The 16,304-nt window shown below is 35.9% G+C and overlaps 1 protein-coding gene and 1 long non-coding RNA gene across 27 annotated transcripts in view; one reads left to right on the top strand and one right to left on the bottom strand.

The window, feature by feature from the left end:
* The first annotated feature begins 552 nt into the window (after positions 1-552).
* Positions 553-2,757, top strand: LOC140179902 (uncharacterized). The gene is made up of 2 exons (XR_011873875.1): positions 553-789; positions 2,166-2,757. It is a non-coding gene; the product is annotated as an uncharacterized lncRNA (long non-coding RNA).
* Positions 2,758-2,866: 109 nt separating this feature from the next.
* Positions 2,867-16,304, bottom strand: part of LOC112756364 (uncharacterized) — a 28,111-nt gene continuing 14,673 nt past the window's right edge. For 20 of the 26 annotated variants that reach the window (XR_011873863.1, XR_011873865.1, XR_011873862.1 and 17 more), the window contains one exon: positions 3,821-4,436. Coding sequence is in view for 8 of the 26 variants with exons in the window: in XM_072219822.1 (XP_072075923.1) it covers positions 4,047-4,436 (390 nt within the window). In the remaining 18 variants the exon portion in view is untranslated. Of the gene's footprint in view, positions 3,528-3,820; positions 4,437-16,304 lie in introns of those variants that run through there. The other 6 variants (XR_011873873.1, XR_011873870.1, XR_011873872.1 and 3 more) reach the window with 2 other exon arrangements.

The following is a 16,304-nucleotide window of genomic DNA, read 5'->3' as shown; positions in this document are numbered from 1 at the left end:
TGTCATCTACATTAAAAAGGAACAAGTTCGGCACAGTGACAAAAGAAGGTTGTGCATTCATGCAGTCCCGTGTTTGAACCCACTTTTAGCATTTTTGGGGTTGTAGTGGAGGCAGCTCCTATGATGGTTCGGCGGGGCGGCCCGTGGCGGGTTTAATGCAATCTGAGACGCGAAGTGATTTGACCATTGTTAATCGGTTTAAATACATGTCCGGTCCAATCTACCAACCAAATCAGTCAGACTATTAGTTTTTCGGTCGAATTGGTCGGTCCGATCCGATTCTAATTATGCGTTTTATAAATTTTATTATAAAATAATTAGATCTAAAATATAATCTATACTAATATACTAATACTAATAAAACTTATAAACACTATATGGAGCTTAAGAAAAAGAATTCACTTAAACACAAAATTTATCATATGTCTCAATTGATGAATACTCAAATTTACATGAGTAAATTAACTACTGTAAATATTAATTATATAAAAAAAATCTACATCTTAACTCTCACCAACCCTAACAAAAAGAAAAAAAAAACTCTCACCAAACACTCAGATTTCCATTACTCTCCCACACCAACTACTAAACTCTCATCTTGGGAGAGATGCAACAAACTCAGATCCAGGCGAGGAACCAGGTGGCGATAGATCTGTTGTAGCAGTCTCCATCGTCGAGTCTCTCCGTTTCGAGGATTGCCGTCTTCGTCTGGCCAGCGTCGCCGACCCGCCATCCTCTTCTTCGAGCTCTGTTGTTTCACAGTCCTCTTTTCCAACCCTTCCCTTCGTGGTACTATTTTTTGCTTCTACATGCTTTGGAATTATTTTGTCTCTGTAAGCTCTGATTATAGTTCTTCGGACAGTGCTAAAATTTGTTCCTTCAAGCAATTATTAATGTATATTTTTTTTGTTTCTTGTTTAATTTAATCTCAGTGTCTATAGAAGTTAACAGGAGAAAATTTGTGCTATTAAATAATAAGTTGATTTAAGTAATAAGTTGAATTAATCTACTACAGAAGTTGTGCTATTAAGTAATAAGTTGATTTAATTCTTACCAACTAGGGATGTCAATGGGGCGAGGCGGGGGCGGGGAATGCCTCCCTGCTCCCGTCCCCGCCCCCAGAATTAATCCCCATCCCCGCCCCGATTCCCGTCATGGGGGATAATTGTCCCCATCCCCATTCTCCGCGTTTCCCATATTCCCCGCGGGGCCCATTCCCCATCCCCTTATATTTAACATTCATATGAAAATTATAAAAAAACAAACTACAAAATACTATTACAAACACACAAACATATCTTATCAAAGATTATAAGTCCAGAAATACAACATAGCAAATTATAATCCATAAAATAAAATCTTAAAATACAACTTCTATTCTAAAAAAAAGCAATAAGATATAGTCTTTAACATCAAGTATTCTTTGATGGTCAGCATACTCAGCAAGAGAAATCATAATTTCTTTAGATACATAGAAGGAGAGAAAATCAAGCAACTATTTTAAAATCAAACCCTAACTATTTCAAAATTATAAACCCTATATGTCTAATTGCTTTAGATACATAAAAGGAGAGAAAATCAAAATTATAAATATAGTGAGTAGAGAAGACTGAATAATAGGATTAGGCTTTTTTTAATTGGTAAAATTACTAAAAAATCCACCTATGTTAGAAATAAAGTAAGGTTATTTAAGAAATTTCAAACATTCGGGGAATTATCGGGGATGGGGCGGGGATCCCCGCTCGGGTCCCCGCGCCTGTCTCGGGGGAATTTTGCTCCCCATCCCCATCCCCACGGAGAAAATTCCCCACCAATGGGGCCCATTCGGGGCGGTCCCTGCGGGGATCCCGCCTCCTGGGGATTTTTGACACCCCTATTACCAACCCACATCATTCATTTGACACCATCACTCTCAATTTTGAGAAAGGCCTGCTGCTCCTTGTTAACATCATCTCCCTCTGTACTGCCACAGTCTCTCTTTATGCTTCTTCTCTCGTTCTTCTGCTGCTACCTCCTCTTCATCTCTGCTCCTCCTCCAGCCTTCCTCCTCTGCTTTGTTCCACCGCCTCCTCTTCTCTCCCGATTTGCTCTAACTCTCTGTCTCTGCAGGTTTTTCTAATCTCAGTTGATGATCTCTTTTAACTTACTTTCCTTTTTCATGCCAGTTTCTTCTATTGATCTTCTCCAATGAGAACAACAATACCACGCTCTCATTCCAGTCTTTAGGCGTATTATCAAGTTCTAAATACTAAAGTTACGTAAGTTTGCTTGGATTTTGCCTCTTGATTAATCAACTCCTTATTAGAAATCTACTTTTCAGTAATTTTTTTTTTTATAAAACCTTGCATTTGAACCTAGAATTGAGTTTTGCTCTTCGGTGAGTCACACACTCTTTAATCTTTGATTGTTACGACAACGTGTGATAGGAGAATTCAGATCTAGAAATGTGCCTTTAAATTTGGTAAGTTTCAACTTCTCTTTTTTTTTTTAAATTTATTTTACAATCAATAATTAGTTTAAATCCTTTGAATTTTAGGCTGTACTATTCAGGAGTGCAATTGGGTTCTCCTCCAGTTAATTTTTATGTGCAGATTGACACTAACAATGATGTTTTCTGTGTTAGCTATACCTTTTTCGGTGGTTGTCCCCAAACAAGAGGTCTCTTATGAATTATTTTAGCGATATTATCTTAAGTTGTAATCAGTTTACTATTATATACACCAAGTTTTATTTGAATAATATGAATTTTTATTTCTATTTTAATTCATTTTTTCTGTTAATTATGTTTTTATATTTTTATGCTCACATGTAATTGTTGTGTATGTAAACTAATTAAATATATTAGGAAGAAAAAAGAAAAAAGTGTGGAGAAAAACTGCTTCCATTCATTATTATTGTATAATATCATTGTACAATTTACAAAATACAATTCAAGGAGGAAGGATAAGACAAGTTAGATATGAAACTACGTAACAACACTAAATACAATCCAAATTGCTGAATACACCTTCCTGCAATTGTACTAAATGAGTAATCACTATAACCTACGGTTGTCATGGAAATTATAGCCAAATAAAAACTATAAAAACACTTATATCCTCTAAAAAATATGCCGTAATTGTTCGGCTACTAATGACTAAGAAGACAATAACAACGGCTGAACAAACTTTCAATTTTTGGACTAACTTATTCTCAACTATCCACCCATTTGGTATGCATGCTGTAAATGTTGTAATGATGCATGGTTCTAACTTTTTAAGAAGGTATTGTATGAAGTTTTGAAGAATATTAGATGCAAAGGGGTAACAAAGGGACGCAAAAATAGTTCCTATTTTAGTCCATGTAGAAGGAGGAGTAATATCCCTATATCCTACTGTAGTTAATGTAACTGAGATAAAATAAAGAACATTTACAAATTTTTTTGTAGACTTAAGGTTAAACTTTCCCTTCAAGTAAATTATAATCACAACTTAAAAAAAAAAAAGACACACTAAAGCTAATATAAAAAATAAAATAGTAGTATATCCCTGAAATTAAATAAAAAATAAATAATTAGTAATTAAATCATAAATTTTTATAATAAATAAATTAAAAACATATAAACAATAACATGTTAAAGAGTTATATCTAAAAAAATGTTTTAATTATATATTTATTAATTTTTATTTTAAATATTTTTTTAATAAAATAATTACAAAATTAGAATTGATTTCTTTAATTATTCTAAATATTTTTTTAATATTCTTTTTTAATTTTGAATAAAGAAATACCATTAAAAAATCTTTTTTTAAATATAAAAAAACTATTTTAATAATTCACATTCAATAAATATTTTTGGATTCTTATTTTTAAGATTTTTAAACAATACATAACCAAACTAATTAACTTAAAATATAAAATAGTAATAATACCGAATAAAAAAGTAAAAAAAATTTCAAAATTATAGCCCAAATTCAATGTATGATAACAGAAAATTCACACACACCTACAGAAAAGGTAGGACAACCGACATAAGATGTTGCCACCATAATGGTGGATTTCCACCATTAGGCTTCCATGTCTGCAGCAGTTTCAGGATCTCTATTACTGGCCGTTAAGAAATGATCGGTGGTGATGAGGGGGTTGAGGGTGCTGGGGTTGGCGGTGTCGGATATCACTGGTAAGAATCGACTACGGACGACGAGGGGGTGAGAGTGCTGGACTAACTGGTGGCGACAAAGGGGATGAGGGTGCTGGGGTTGGCGGTGTTTTGCGATGGTGGTGGTGGGGTGGCAGGGGCGGTGGGGTGGCGGTGATAGGGGTGGACGTGGCTTCGGCGGTGGTAACGACTTTGGCGGCGGTTCTGGCGGCGGCAGTGCTGGCGACGGCGGTGATGGTGAGAGTGGCAGTGGCGGTGGCAGTGGGAATGATTCAGCCTTTTCAACATAGTCATAAGTCTGTACAAAAAATAAAGAAGAAAAAAGGTATTCGATTAACAATTTTAAAGGTCCAATTCTAAAATAAAGTGAAAATCAATTATTGAAGATAGATTATGGGCCTTTTTTTTTTACTTTTTGTTTTTTTTGTTGAATTTAAAAATATTAAGAGACGAGGGTTTATTTCATTATTGGATTTATTATTGTATATATTATTGGTCATTTTTATAAAATTACAATTTGTTCTAAATTTACAAAAAAAAAAAAATATATTTTGATCAAAAGTATAAAATTGTAAATTTTTAAAATATACCCACTACTCCTTTAAAATTATATTTTACATTAAATTTTATAAAAAAAATTTTTGTCGCACAAAAATGATAAAGTTTTGAAATATACCTATTACAAATTATATTTTGTGCCAAATTCCATGAAAATTTCACAAAAAAAAAATTTTCATCAATATAAAATATTATAAATTTAAAAAATATATTAATTATTTTTCTAAAATTATATTTTGTACTAAATAAATTTTTAAAATATTTCCATTATTCTTCTAATAAGATTAAATTTTGTCGTAAAATCTACAAAAAATAATTTCTGTCAAAATAAAATATTATAAATTTTTAAAATATACTTATCACTCTTTTTAAATTATATTTTGCACTATAATCAATACTAAAAATATTTTTTTAATAAAAAGTTATAAATTTCTAAATAATATTAATACTTTTTAAACTTCTAAATTTCTAAAGTTATAACTTACTTTCTCTTAATGAGCCATGAAGAGAAAATAGTGTTGTTGTATAGTATTGTAGGAATCACAATAAAAAAGAAAAAAAATAGTAGGAATTGAATTAAATTGTGTAGTATTGTAAGAATCAAAATGAAGAAGAGAAAAATAAACTATGAGAAACACAATAAAAAATGAAAAGAGGAGAATAATCCTTTCATAAGGTGATTTTGGAATGCATTGAGGAAGAATAAGGTGTGGCTAGTTTGGTGTCCTATTGCTGGAAGTGGTGGATGCATGTTTTAGTAATGGTGATGCACATGATCAGGTGACACTACTAAAATTATAAATAATAACTTTTCATTCATATAATTTTTTGTAAAAGTCATTGTTAAAAAATATTTATACTTTATAATATTTAATTTAGACATTTTATATTTTTAAATAAATTTATGACATATTACAGAATTCAAAAAAAAAAATAAGTGAAATATTTTAGTTGATAAAATCAAAATTATAAATAATCATTATTTTTTATGAAAAAAAAAATAAAAAATATAATAAATTAAATTGAATAATTTTATTTGAGTTGGGAAAGTGAATTATGATAACATAACGTTGTCATGTTTGTAATATTAGGTTTTAATTATTTATAAGTTTAATAATTAATGCTAATGCATAGATAATTTTAAAATATATAATTTTAATTTTTTTAATCATGTCAATTACATAAATTATAATTTCTGTAATGTAAGAAAACATAGATATAACACATATATAATATATGTTGTTCTTTTTTATTAATTTATTAAGACTTAAAAATATTGATTCTAACATAGTTATGAATTAAAGTGACATTATTTAAATTTAAAATTGATATTTCAGTAAAAATTTTTATTTTAACCCATTCAAAAAGTTATGCACAATATGTAATAATTTTAAATTAAACCATTAGGTATAATTTTAAAAGATAAATGATACTACAATTTCTATTTTTGATAATAATATCATTTCATATATAATTTACACTATATATTTGCATGAATTCATAAAAAAAAAAGTGATAATATCAAAATAGAAATGATGATATTTATTCTTTAATTTTAACATATAATCAAATATTTATAAGAAAAAATAAACTATGAGAAACACAATAAAAAATAAAGAAAAGAGAATAGTCATTTTATAAGGTGATTTTGAGATGTATTGAGAAAGAATAAGGTGTAACTGGCTTGGTGTCCTATTGTTGGGATAGTGGTGCATGCATGCTTTGGTAGTAGTGGTGAATCAAGAAATTACCTACACGGTCTTGTCCTTTGAAGGACAATCAAAACTTTTACTTTTTGTTTTTTTGCAAGCTATATGTCCTAGAGTAATTATTTGAGCCATATTAAATTTAAAGTTATTTTTTTAATGACCTTTTTAAACAAAATTAAATATGCAACTAATATAAAAATAAAAAAATATAGGTTATTATATGCAGATAGAAATAATAATAATAATAATAATAATAATAATGCCCATAGCCATCTTCAATAATTGTTTTCCCCTCTATTTCAGAATTGAACATTTAACATTGTGGATTCGATAATTTTTTTTCACTTTATTTCTTCTTGTAGGCCCTTGACTATGTTGAAGAGGCTAAATCACCACCACCAACTAGCCCCACTCCACCACCACACACCCCATCAGTGCCACCGCCGCCACCCTAACCACTGCCTCCAGAACCACCGCTGCTGTCAGCATCGCCACCGCCACCCTCAGAATTGTCGTCCCGCCATTGCTGTCACCGCCTTCTTTCCCACTGCCACCGCCGTCGCCAGAACCGCCACCCTCACCCTCGCCACCTCCACCATCCCCCACCGCCTCCATCACCCCCACCCCACCACCATCCCCCACTGCTTCCATACCATCGCCAGAAACCGCAACCACCATGAACACCACCCCCACCACCTCTCCCATCACCATGCCACTACTATCGCCAGACACCACCATCCCCATCAGGGCCAACCCCATGAGCCCCCCTCAAATCAGTCCTCACAGGTGCCATCCGGTCCCGCGGTAGACATTGGAGTTATGAGCCCCACCAATCAGTCCTCACAGGTGCCGTTCGGTGACAGAGATCCTGAAATTGCTGTAAACATTGGTGGTGTTTAGCGATGGTGGTGGCCTGAGTGGCAGGGGCGGTGTGGTGGTGGTGATGGGGTGGACGTGGCTTCGACGGTGGTGATGCCGTCGGCGGCGATAGCAGCGAAGACGGTTTTAGCGACGTAAATGACGACAGAGGCAATGGGGCTTGCGCAATTGGCGGAGGCGACGGTGGGGATGATTCAACCTCTCCAACATAGTCATCAACCCCACCGGCCCTGCCACCCCACCGCCCCGGCCACCCCCACCACCACCAACCCCAGCACCCTCACCCACCTCGTCGCCACCCGTCATTCCAGCACCCTCACCCCCTCGTCGCCCGCAATCGATCCTTACCAGTGGTATCCGACACAGCCAACCCCAGCACCCTCATTCCCGTCGTCGCCACCAGGCAGTCCTTACCAGCAGGATCCGTCACCGCCAACCCTAGCACCCTCGTCGCCGCCAGTCAATCTAGCATCCTTACCAGTGGTATCAGACATCGCCAACGCCAGCACCTTCATCGCTACCAGCGGGATCCGACACTGCCAACCCCAGCACCCTCATCGCCACCAGTCAGTCCACCACCCTCGTTGTCCGCAGTCGATCCTTACCAGCGCGATCCGACACCCCCAACCCCCGGCACCCTCCCCCTCTCGTCGCCCCTAATCGGTCCTTACTAATTGTATCCGACACCGACAACTCCAGCACCCTCAACCCCCTCATCACCACCGGTCATTCCTTAACAGCCAGTAATAAAGATCCTGAAACAGCTGAATAGACGGAAGCTAATGGTGGAAATCCACCATCATACATCTTATGTCGGTTGTCCTACCTTTTCTGCAGGTGTGTGTTCATTTTCTGTTATCATACATTGAATTTGGGCTATGATTTTGAAAATTTTTTACTTTTAAGTAATATTTTTATTTGATATTATTGCTATTTTATATTTTAAGTTAATTAGTTTGGTAATACATTATTTAAAAATCTTAAAAGTAAAAATTCAAAAATATTTATTGAGTATGAATCATTATATTAAATTTTTTTATACTAAAAGATATTTTTAATTATATTTTTTTATTCAAAATTAAAAAAAATATTAAAAAGATATTTAGAATAATTAAAGAAATCAATTCTAATTTTGTAATTATTTTATTAAAAAAAATTATTTGAAATAAAAAAATAATAAACATGTAATTAAAATATTTTTTAAATATAACTCTTTAACATATTTACTAATTATTTATTTAATTTCAGGGACATCCTACTAGATGTATGAAGCTTTGAATAATACTAGATGCAAAAGTATTGTATGAAACTTTGAATAATACTAGATGCAAAAGCTTTGAACGAGGAGTAATATTCCTATATGCTACTGTACTTAATGTAAGTGAAGTAAAATAAAAAGCATCTACAGATTTCTTTGTACTTAAACTTCTCCTTCAAGTAAATTATAATTCCAACCAAAAAATAAAAAATAACACTAAAGCTAAAATAAAAAATAAAATAATAACGAGTCCTTGAAATTATATAAAAAAATAAATAATTAGTCTTTAAAAATATGAAAACAATAATATGTTAAAGAGTTATATCTAAAAAAATATTTTAAATATATATTTATTATTTTTTTTATTTCAAATAATTTTTTAATAAGATAATTACAAAATTAGATTTAATATTTTTTTAATTATTCTAAATATTTTTTTAATATTTCTTTGATAATTTTGAATAAAAAATACAATTAAAAACATCTTTTTTAATATAAAAAAATTTAACATAACGATTAATAATCAATAAATATTTTTGGATTCTTATTTTTAAAATTTTTAAGCAATACATGACCAAACTAATTAACTAAAAATATAAAATAGCAATAATACCAAATAAAAAAAGTACTTAAAAGTAAAAAATTTTTAAAATCATAGCCCAAAATGAACACGCTTGCAAAAAAGGAAGGACAACTGAAATTAGATGTTGCCATCATGATGGTGGATTTCCACCATTAGCTTCCATCTAAGCAGCAGTTTCAAGATCTTTATCACTGGCTGTTAAGGAATGATGAGAGGGTTGAGGGTGCTGGGGTTGGCGGTGTCGAATACCATTGGTAAAGAACAGGCGACGAGAGGAGGAGGGGGCTGGGGTTGGCGGTGTCGAATCCCGCGGATCGACTGCGGTTGCCGAGGGAGGTGAGGGTGCTGGACTGACTGGTGGCGACGAGGGTGCTGAGGTGGGCAGTGTCACAGATCCTGTAGGTAAGGACCGGTGGTGACGAGGGGGTAAAGGTGCTGGAGTTGGCGATGTCGGATACCACTGGTAAGAATCGACTGCAGGCGACAAGGGGGGTGAAGGTGCTAGACTGACTGGTGGCGACGAGGGTGCTGGGGTTGGCGGTGAAGGATCCCGTTGGTAAGCACTGACTGTTGGCGACAAGGGTAATGAGGGTGCTTGGGTTAGGGATGACAAAATTCCCCGAGACGCGGGTATCCCTGCTGGGACTGCCCTGAATGGGGATCCGATTGTGGGAAATTTTTTTCCGCGGGAATGGGATGGGAGACAAAATTTTCCCGAAGCAAGCGCGGGGACCCGAGCAGGGATCCCCACCACATCCCCGCTATTTCCCGAAATTTATGAATTTTTTGAATTATTCTTTAATAGTCTATTTCTCATATATGTTTTTTAGTCATTTCTCACACACATATATAGAAACCCAAAACTCCTAATCTTTATTTTCATAACCCCTCTACAATTCAGAGATCCCTAAGGCTGTCCATACTCCATCCAAACCTCTCTGCGGCCATCCCCTCGTCACCCCTTCGCACCGCATCGTCACACCTCACCGTGCCATCATCCTTACTGCATCGTAATTTCTATTTGCGGTGTTCCGTTTCGTAACTCTACCGTCGTATCCATTCTCCTCTCTGTTGCCGCGTCTCCCACCTCGTCCACTGCTTTTTCCTTTGACTTGTCGTTGCGTCCCCCCATTGCGTTATTTCGAAAGAAGTCACCATCGTGTCATTTAGACTTTTTGCATAAAATCTTGCAGTTTTTGTATAAGATAAATACTTGTAGCTCTATTCATATGGAAATTAATAATTAGTTATAACTATTATGTAGATGGGGAATGGGGCGGGGATGAGGAGCAGGGAGACATCCCCCGCCCCCGTCCTGCCCCATTGACATCCCAAGCTGTGGTTGACGGCGTCGAATACCACTGGTAAGGATCGATTGCGGGTGACAAGAGGGATGAAGGTTCTGGACTGACGGGTGGCGACGAGGGGGTGAAGGTGCTGGGGTTGGCGGTGTTTAGCGATGGTGGTGGCCTGAGTAGCAGGGGCGGTGTGGTGGTGGTGATGGGGTGGACGTGGCTTTGACGGTGGTGATGCCGTCGGCGGCGATAACAGCGAAGACGGTTTTAGCGACGGAAATGACGGCAGAGGCGATGGGGCTTGCGCAATTGGCGGAGGCGACGGTGCTAGAGGTTGCTGGAAGCGGAGGTGGTGTGGATGATTCAACCTCTCCTACATAGTCATCAACCCCACCGCCCCGGCCACCCCCACCACCACCAACCCCAGCACCGTCACCCACCTAGTCGCCACCCGTCATTCCAGCATCCTCACCCCCTCGTCGCCCGCAATCCTTACCAGTGGTATCCAACACAGCCAACTCCAGCACCCTCATTCCCCTCGTCGCCACCAGGCAGTCCTTACCAACAGGATCCGTCACCGCCAACTCCAGCACCCTCGTCGCCACCAGTCAATCTAGCATCCTTACTGGTATCAGACATCGCCAACGCCAGCACCTTCACCGCCACCAGCGGGATCCGACACTGCCAACCCCAGCACCCTCATCGCCACCAGTCAGTCCACCACCCTCGTTGTCCGCAGTCGATCCTTACCAGCGCGATCCGACACCCCCAACCCCCGGCACCCTCCCCCTCTCGTCGCCCCCAATCGGTCCTTACTAATTGTATCCGACACCGCCAACTCCAGCACCCTCAACCCCCTCATCACCACCGGTCATTCCTTAACAGCCAGTAATAAAGATCCTGAAACAGCTGAATAGACGGAAGCTAATGGTGGAAATCCACCATCATACATCTTATGTCGGTTGTTCTACCTTTTCTGCAGGTGTGTGTTCATTTTCTGTTATCATACATTGAATTTGGGCTATGATTTTGAAAATTTTTTACTTTTAAGTAATATTTTTATTTGATATTATTGCTATTTTATATTTTAAGTTAATTAGTTTGGTCATACATTATTTAAAAATCTTAAAAATAAAAATTCAAAAATATTTATTGAGTATGAATCATTATATTAAATTTTTTTATATTAAAAGATATTTTTAATTATATTTTTTTATTCAAAATTAAAAAAATATTTAGAATAATTAAAGAAATCAATTCTAATTTTGTAATTATTTTATTAAAAAAATTATTTGAAATAAAAAAAATTAATAAACATGTAATTAAAATATTTTTTAAATATAACTCTTTAACATATTTACTAATTATTTATTTAATTTCAGGAACATCCTACTATTTTATTTTTTATATTAACTTTATTGTGTCTTTTTTTTTTATTTTTTGATTGGGATTATAATTTACTTGAAAGAGAAGTTTAAGGTTAAATCTACAAAGAAATTTGTAGATACTTTTTATTTTATCTCAGTTACATTAAGTACAGTAGGATATAAGAATATTAGTCTTCGTTCTACATGGATTAAAATAGGAACTATTTTTGTATCTCTTTGTTACTTTTTGCATCTAATATTCTTCAAAACTTCATACAATACCTTCTTCTAAAGTTAGAGTCATGCATCATTACAACATTTGCAGCATGCATACCAAATAGGTAGATAGTTGAGAATAAGTTAGTCCGAAAAGTAAAAATTTGTTCAACCGTTGTTATTTTCTTCTTAGTTATTGATAGCGAAACAATTATGACATATTTTCTAGAGGATATAAGTGTTTTTGATATTTGGCTATAACTTCCATGACAACCGTAGGTTACGGTGATTACTCATTTAATACGGTTGCAAGAAGGTGTATTTTAGCTATTTAGATTGCATTTAATGGTTGATACATATAGTTATATAACTTCATATCTAACAAGTCTTATCCGTCTACTTTGACTTGTATCTTATAAATTATTTTTAGTATTGACTATACTGCAAAAAATATAATTTGAAAAGAGTGATGAGTATATTTTAAAAATTTATAATATTTTACTTTGGTAAAAAATTATTTGCCCTAAAATCTACAAAAAGTAATTTTTTAACAAAATAAAATATTATAAATATATAAAATATACTCATCACTCTTTTCAAATTATATTTTTTGCACTATAGTCAATAATAAAAACAATTTACAAAATAGGATTCAATGAAAAAGAACAAGACTAGTTAAATGTGAAGTTACATAACTATATGTAACAACACTGAATGCAATCTAAATTGCTGAAATACACCTTCTACAACCGTATTAAATGAGTAATCACCGTAACCTACGGTTATCATGAAAATTACAGCCAAATAAAAACTATCAAGAACACTTGTATTCTCTAAGAAATAGGCCATAATGATACCGCTACCAATGACTAAGAAGACAATAACGATTGAACAAACTTTTACTTTTTGGATTAACTTATTCTCAACTATCCACCCATTTGGTATGCATTGTGCAAATGTTGTAATGGTGCATAGTTCTAAGTTTTTAAGAAGGTATTGTATGAAGCTTTGAATAATATTAGATGCAAAAGGTAACAGATACAAAACTAGTTCCTATTTTAATCCATGTAGAACGAGGAGTAATATTCCTATATCCTACTGTACTTAATGTAAGTGAAGTAAAATAAAAAACATCTACAGATTTCTTTGTAAACTTTATCTTAAACTTCTCCTTCAAGTAAATTATAAGTCCAACCAAAAAATAAAAAACAACACTAAAGCTAAAATAAAAAATAAAATAATGAGTCCTTGAAATTATATAAAAAAAATAAATAATTAGTCTTTAAAAATATGAAAACAATAACATGTTAAAGAGTTATATCTAAAAAAATATTTTAAATATATATTTATTAATTTTTTTTATTTCAAATAATTTTTAATAAGATAATTACAAAATTAGATTTAATATTTTTTTAATTATTCTAAATATTTTTTTAATATTTCTTTGATAATTTTGAATAAAAAATACAATTAAAAACATCTTTTTTTAATATAAAAAAATTTAACATAACGATTAATAATCAATAAATATTTTTGGATTCTTATTTTTAAAATTTTTAAACAATACATGACCAAACTAATTAACTTAAAATATAAAATAGCAACAATACCAAATAAAAAAAGTACTTAAAAGTAAAAATTTTTTAAAATCATAGCCCAAAATGAACACACTTGCAGAAAAGGAGGGACAACCGAAATTAGATTTTGGATTTCCACCATTAGTTTCCATCTAAGCAGCAGTTTCAAGATCTTTATCACTGGCTGTTAAGGAATGATGAGAGGGTTGAGGGTGCTGGGGTTGGCGTTGTCGAATACCATTTGTAAAGAACAGGCGACGAGAGGAGGAGGGTGCTGGACTGACTGGTGGCGACCAGGGTGCTGAGGTGGGCAGTGTCAGATCCTGTAGGTAAGGACTGGTGGCGACGAGGGGGTAAAGGTGCTAGACTGATTGGTGGCGACGAGGGTGCTGAAGGTGTTGGGGTTGGCGGTGAAGGATCCCGCTAGTAAGCACTGACTGTTGGCGACAAGGGGAATGAGGGTGCTTGGGTTAGGGATGAGAAAATTCCCCGAGACGCGGGTATCGCTGCGGGGACTGCCCTGAATGGGGATCCGATTGTGGGAAATTTTTTCACGCAGGGATGGGATGGGAGACAAAATTTTCCCGAAGCAAGCGCGGGACCCGAGCAGGGATCCCCACCCCATCCTCGCTATTTCCCGAAATTTATGAATTTTTTGAATTATTCTTTAATAGTCTATTTCTCATATATCTTTCTTAGTCGTTTCTCACACACACATATAGAAACCCAAAACTCCTAATCTTTATTTGCATAACCCCTCTACAATTCAGAGATCCCTAAGGCTGTCCATACTCCATCCAAACCTCTCTGCGGCCATCCCCTCGTCACCCCTTCGCACCGCATCGTCACACCTCACCGTGCCATCATCCTTACCGCATCGTAATTTTTATTTGCGGTGTTCCGTTTCGTATCTCTGCCGTCGTATCCATTCTCCTCTCTGTTGCCGCGTCTCCCACCTCGTCCACTGCTTTTTCCTTTGACTCGTCGTTGCGTCCCCCCATTGCGTTATTTCAAAAGAAGTCACCATCGTGTCATTTAGACTTTTTGCATAAGATAAATACTTGTAGCTCTATTCATATGGAAATTAATAATTAGTTATAACTATTATGTAGATGGGGAATGGGGCGGGGATGAGGAGCAGGGAGACATCCCCCGCCCCCGCCCCCGCCCTGCCCCATTGACATCCCAAGCTGGGGTTGACGGCGTCGAATACCACTGGTAAGGATCGATTGCGGGTGACGAGAGGGATGAAGATGCTGGACTGACGGGTGGCGACGAGAGGATGAAGGTGCTGGGGTTGGCGATGTTTAGCGATGGTAGTGGCCTGAGTGGCAGGGGCGGTGTGGTGGTGGTGATAGGGTGGACGTGGCTTTGACGGTGGTGATGCCGTCGGCGACGATAACAGCGAAGATGGTTTTAGCGACGGAAATGACGGCAGAGGCGACGGTGCTGGAGGCTGCTGGAAGCGGCGGCCGTGGGGATGATTCAACCTCTCCAACATAGTCATCAACCCCACCGCCCCGGCCACCCCCAACACCACCAACCCCAGCACCCTCACCCACCTTGTCGCCACCCGTCATTCCAGCACCCTCACCCCCTCGTCGCCCGCAATCGATCCTTACCAGTGGTATCCGACACAGCTAACCCCAGCACCCTCATTCCCCTCGTCGCCACCAGGCAGTCCTTACCAGCAGGATCCGTCACCGCCAACCCCAGCACCCTCGTCGCCGCCAATCAATCTAGCATCCTTACCAGTGGTATCAGACATCGCCAACGCCAGCACCTTCACCGCCACCAGCGGGATCCGACACTGCCAACCCCAGCTCCCTCATCGCCTCCAGTCAGTCCACCACCCTCGTTGTCCGCAGTCGATCCTTACCAGCGCGATCCGACACCCCAACCCCCGGCACCCTCCCCCTCTCGTCGCCCCCAATCGGTCCTTACAAATTGTATCCGACACCGCCAACTCCAGCACCCTCAACCCCCTCATCACCACCGATCATTCCTTAACAGCCAGTAATAAAGATCCTGAAACAACTGAATAGACGGAAGCTAATGGTAAAAATCCACCATCATACATCTTATGTCGGTTGTCCTACCTTTTCTGCAGGTGTGTGTTCATTTTCTGTTATCATACATTGTATTTTGGCTATGATTTTGAAAATTTTTTTCTTTTAAGTAATATTTTTATTTAATATTATTACTATTTTATATTTTAAGTTAATTAGTTTGGTCATACATTATTTAAAAATCTTAAAAATAAAAATTCAAAATTATTTATTGAGTATGAATCATTATATTAAATTTTTTTATATTAAAAGATATTTTTAATTATAATTTTTTATTCAAAATTAAAAAAAATATTAAAAAGATATTTAGAATAATTAAAGAAATCAATTCTAATTTTGTAATTATTTTATTAAAAAAATTATTTGAAATAAAAAAATTAATAAACATGTAATTAAAATATTTTTTAAATATAACTCTTTTATTATTGTTTACATATTTACTAATTATTTATTCAATTTCAGGGACATCCTACTATTTTATTTTCTATATTAACTTTATTGTGTCTTTTTTTTTTATTTTTTGGTTGGGATTATAATTTACTTGAAAGAGAAGTTTAAGGTTAAATTTACAAAAAAATTTGTAGATGCTTTTTATTTTACCTCAGTTACATTAAGTACAGTAGGATATAAGAATATTAGTCTTCGTTCTACATGG

Source organism: Arachis hypogaea, chromosome 16, assembly GCF_003086295.3.
Source record: "Arachis hypogaea cultivar Tifrunner chromosome 16, arahy.Tifrunner.gnm2.J5K5, whole genome shotgun sequence".
Lineage (NCBI taxonomy): Eukaryota > Viridiplantae > Streptophyta > Magnoliopsida > Fabales > Fabaceae > Arachis > Arachis hypogaea.
This window is presented reverse-complemented; position numbering and strand designations above follow the sequence as displayed.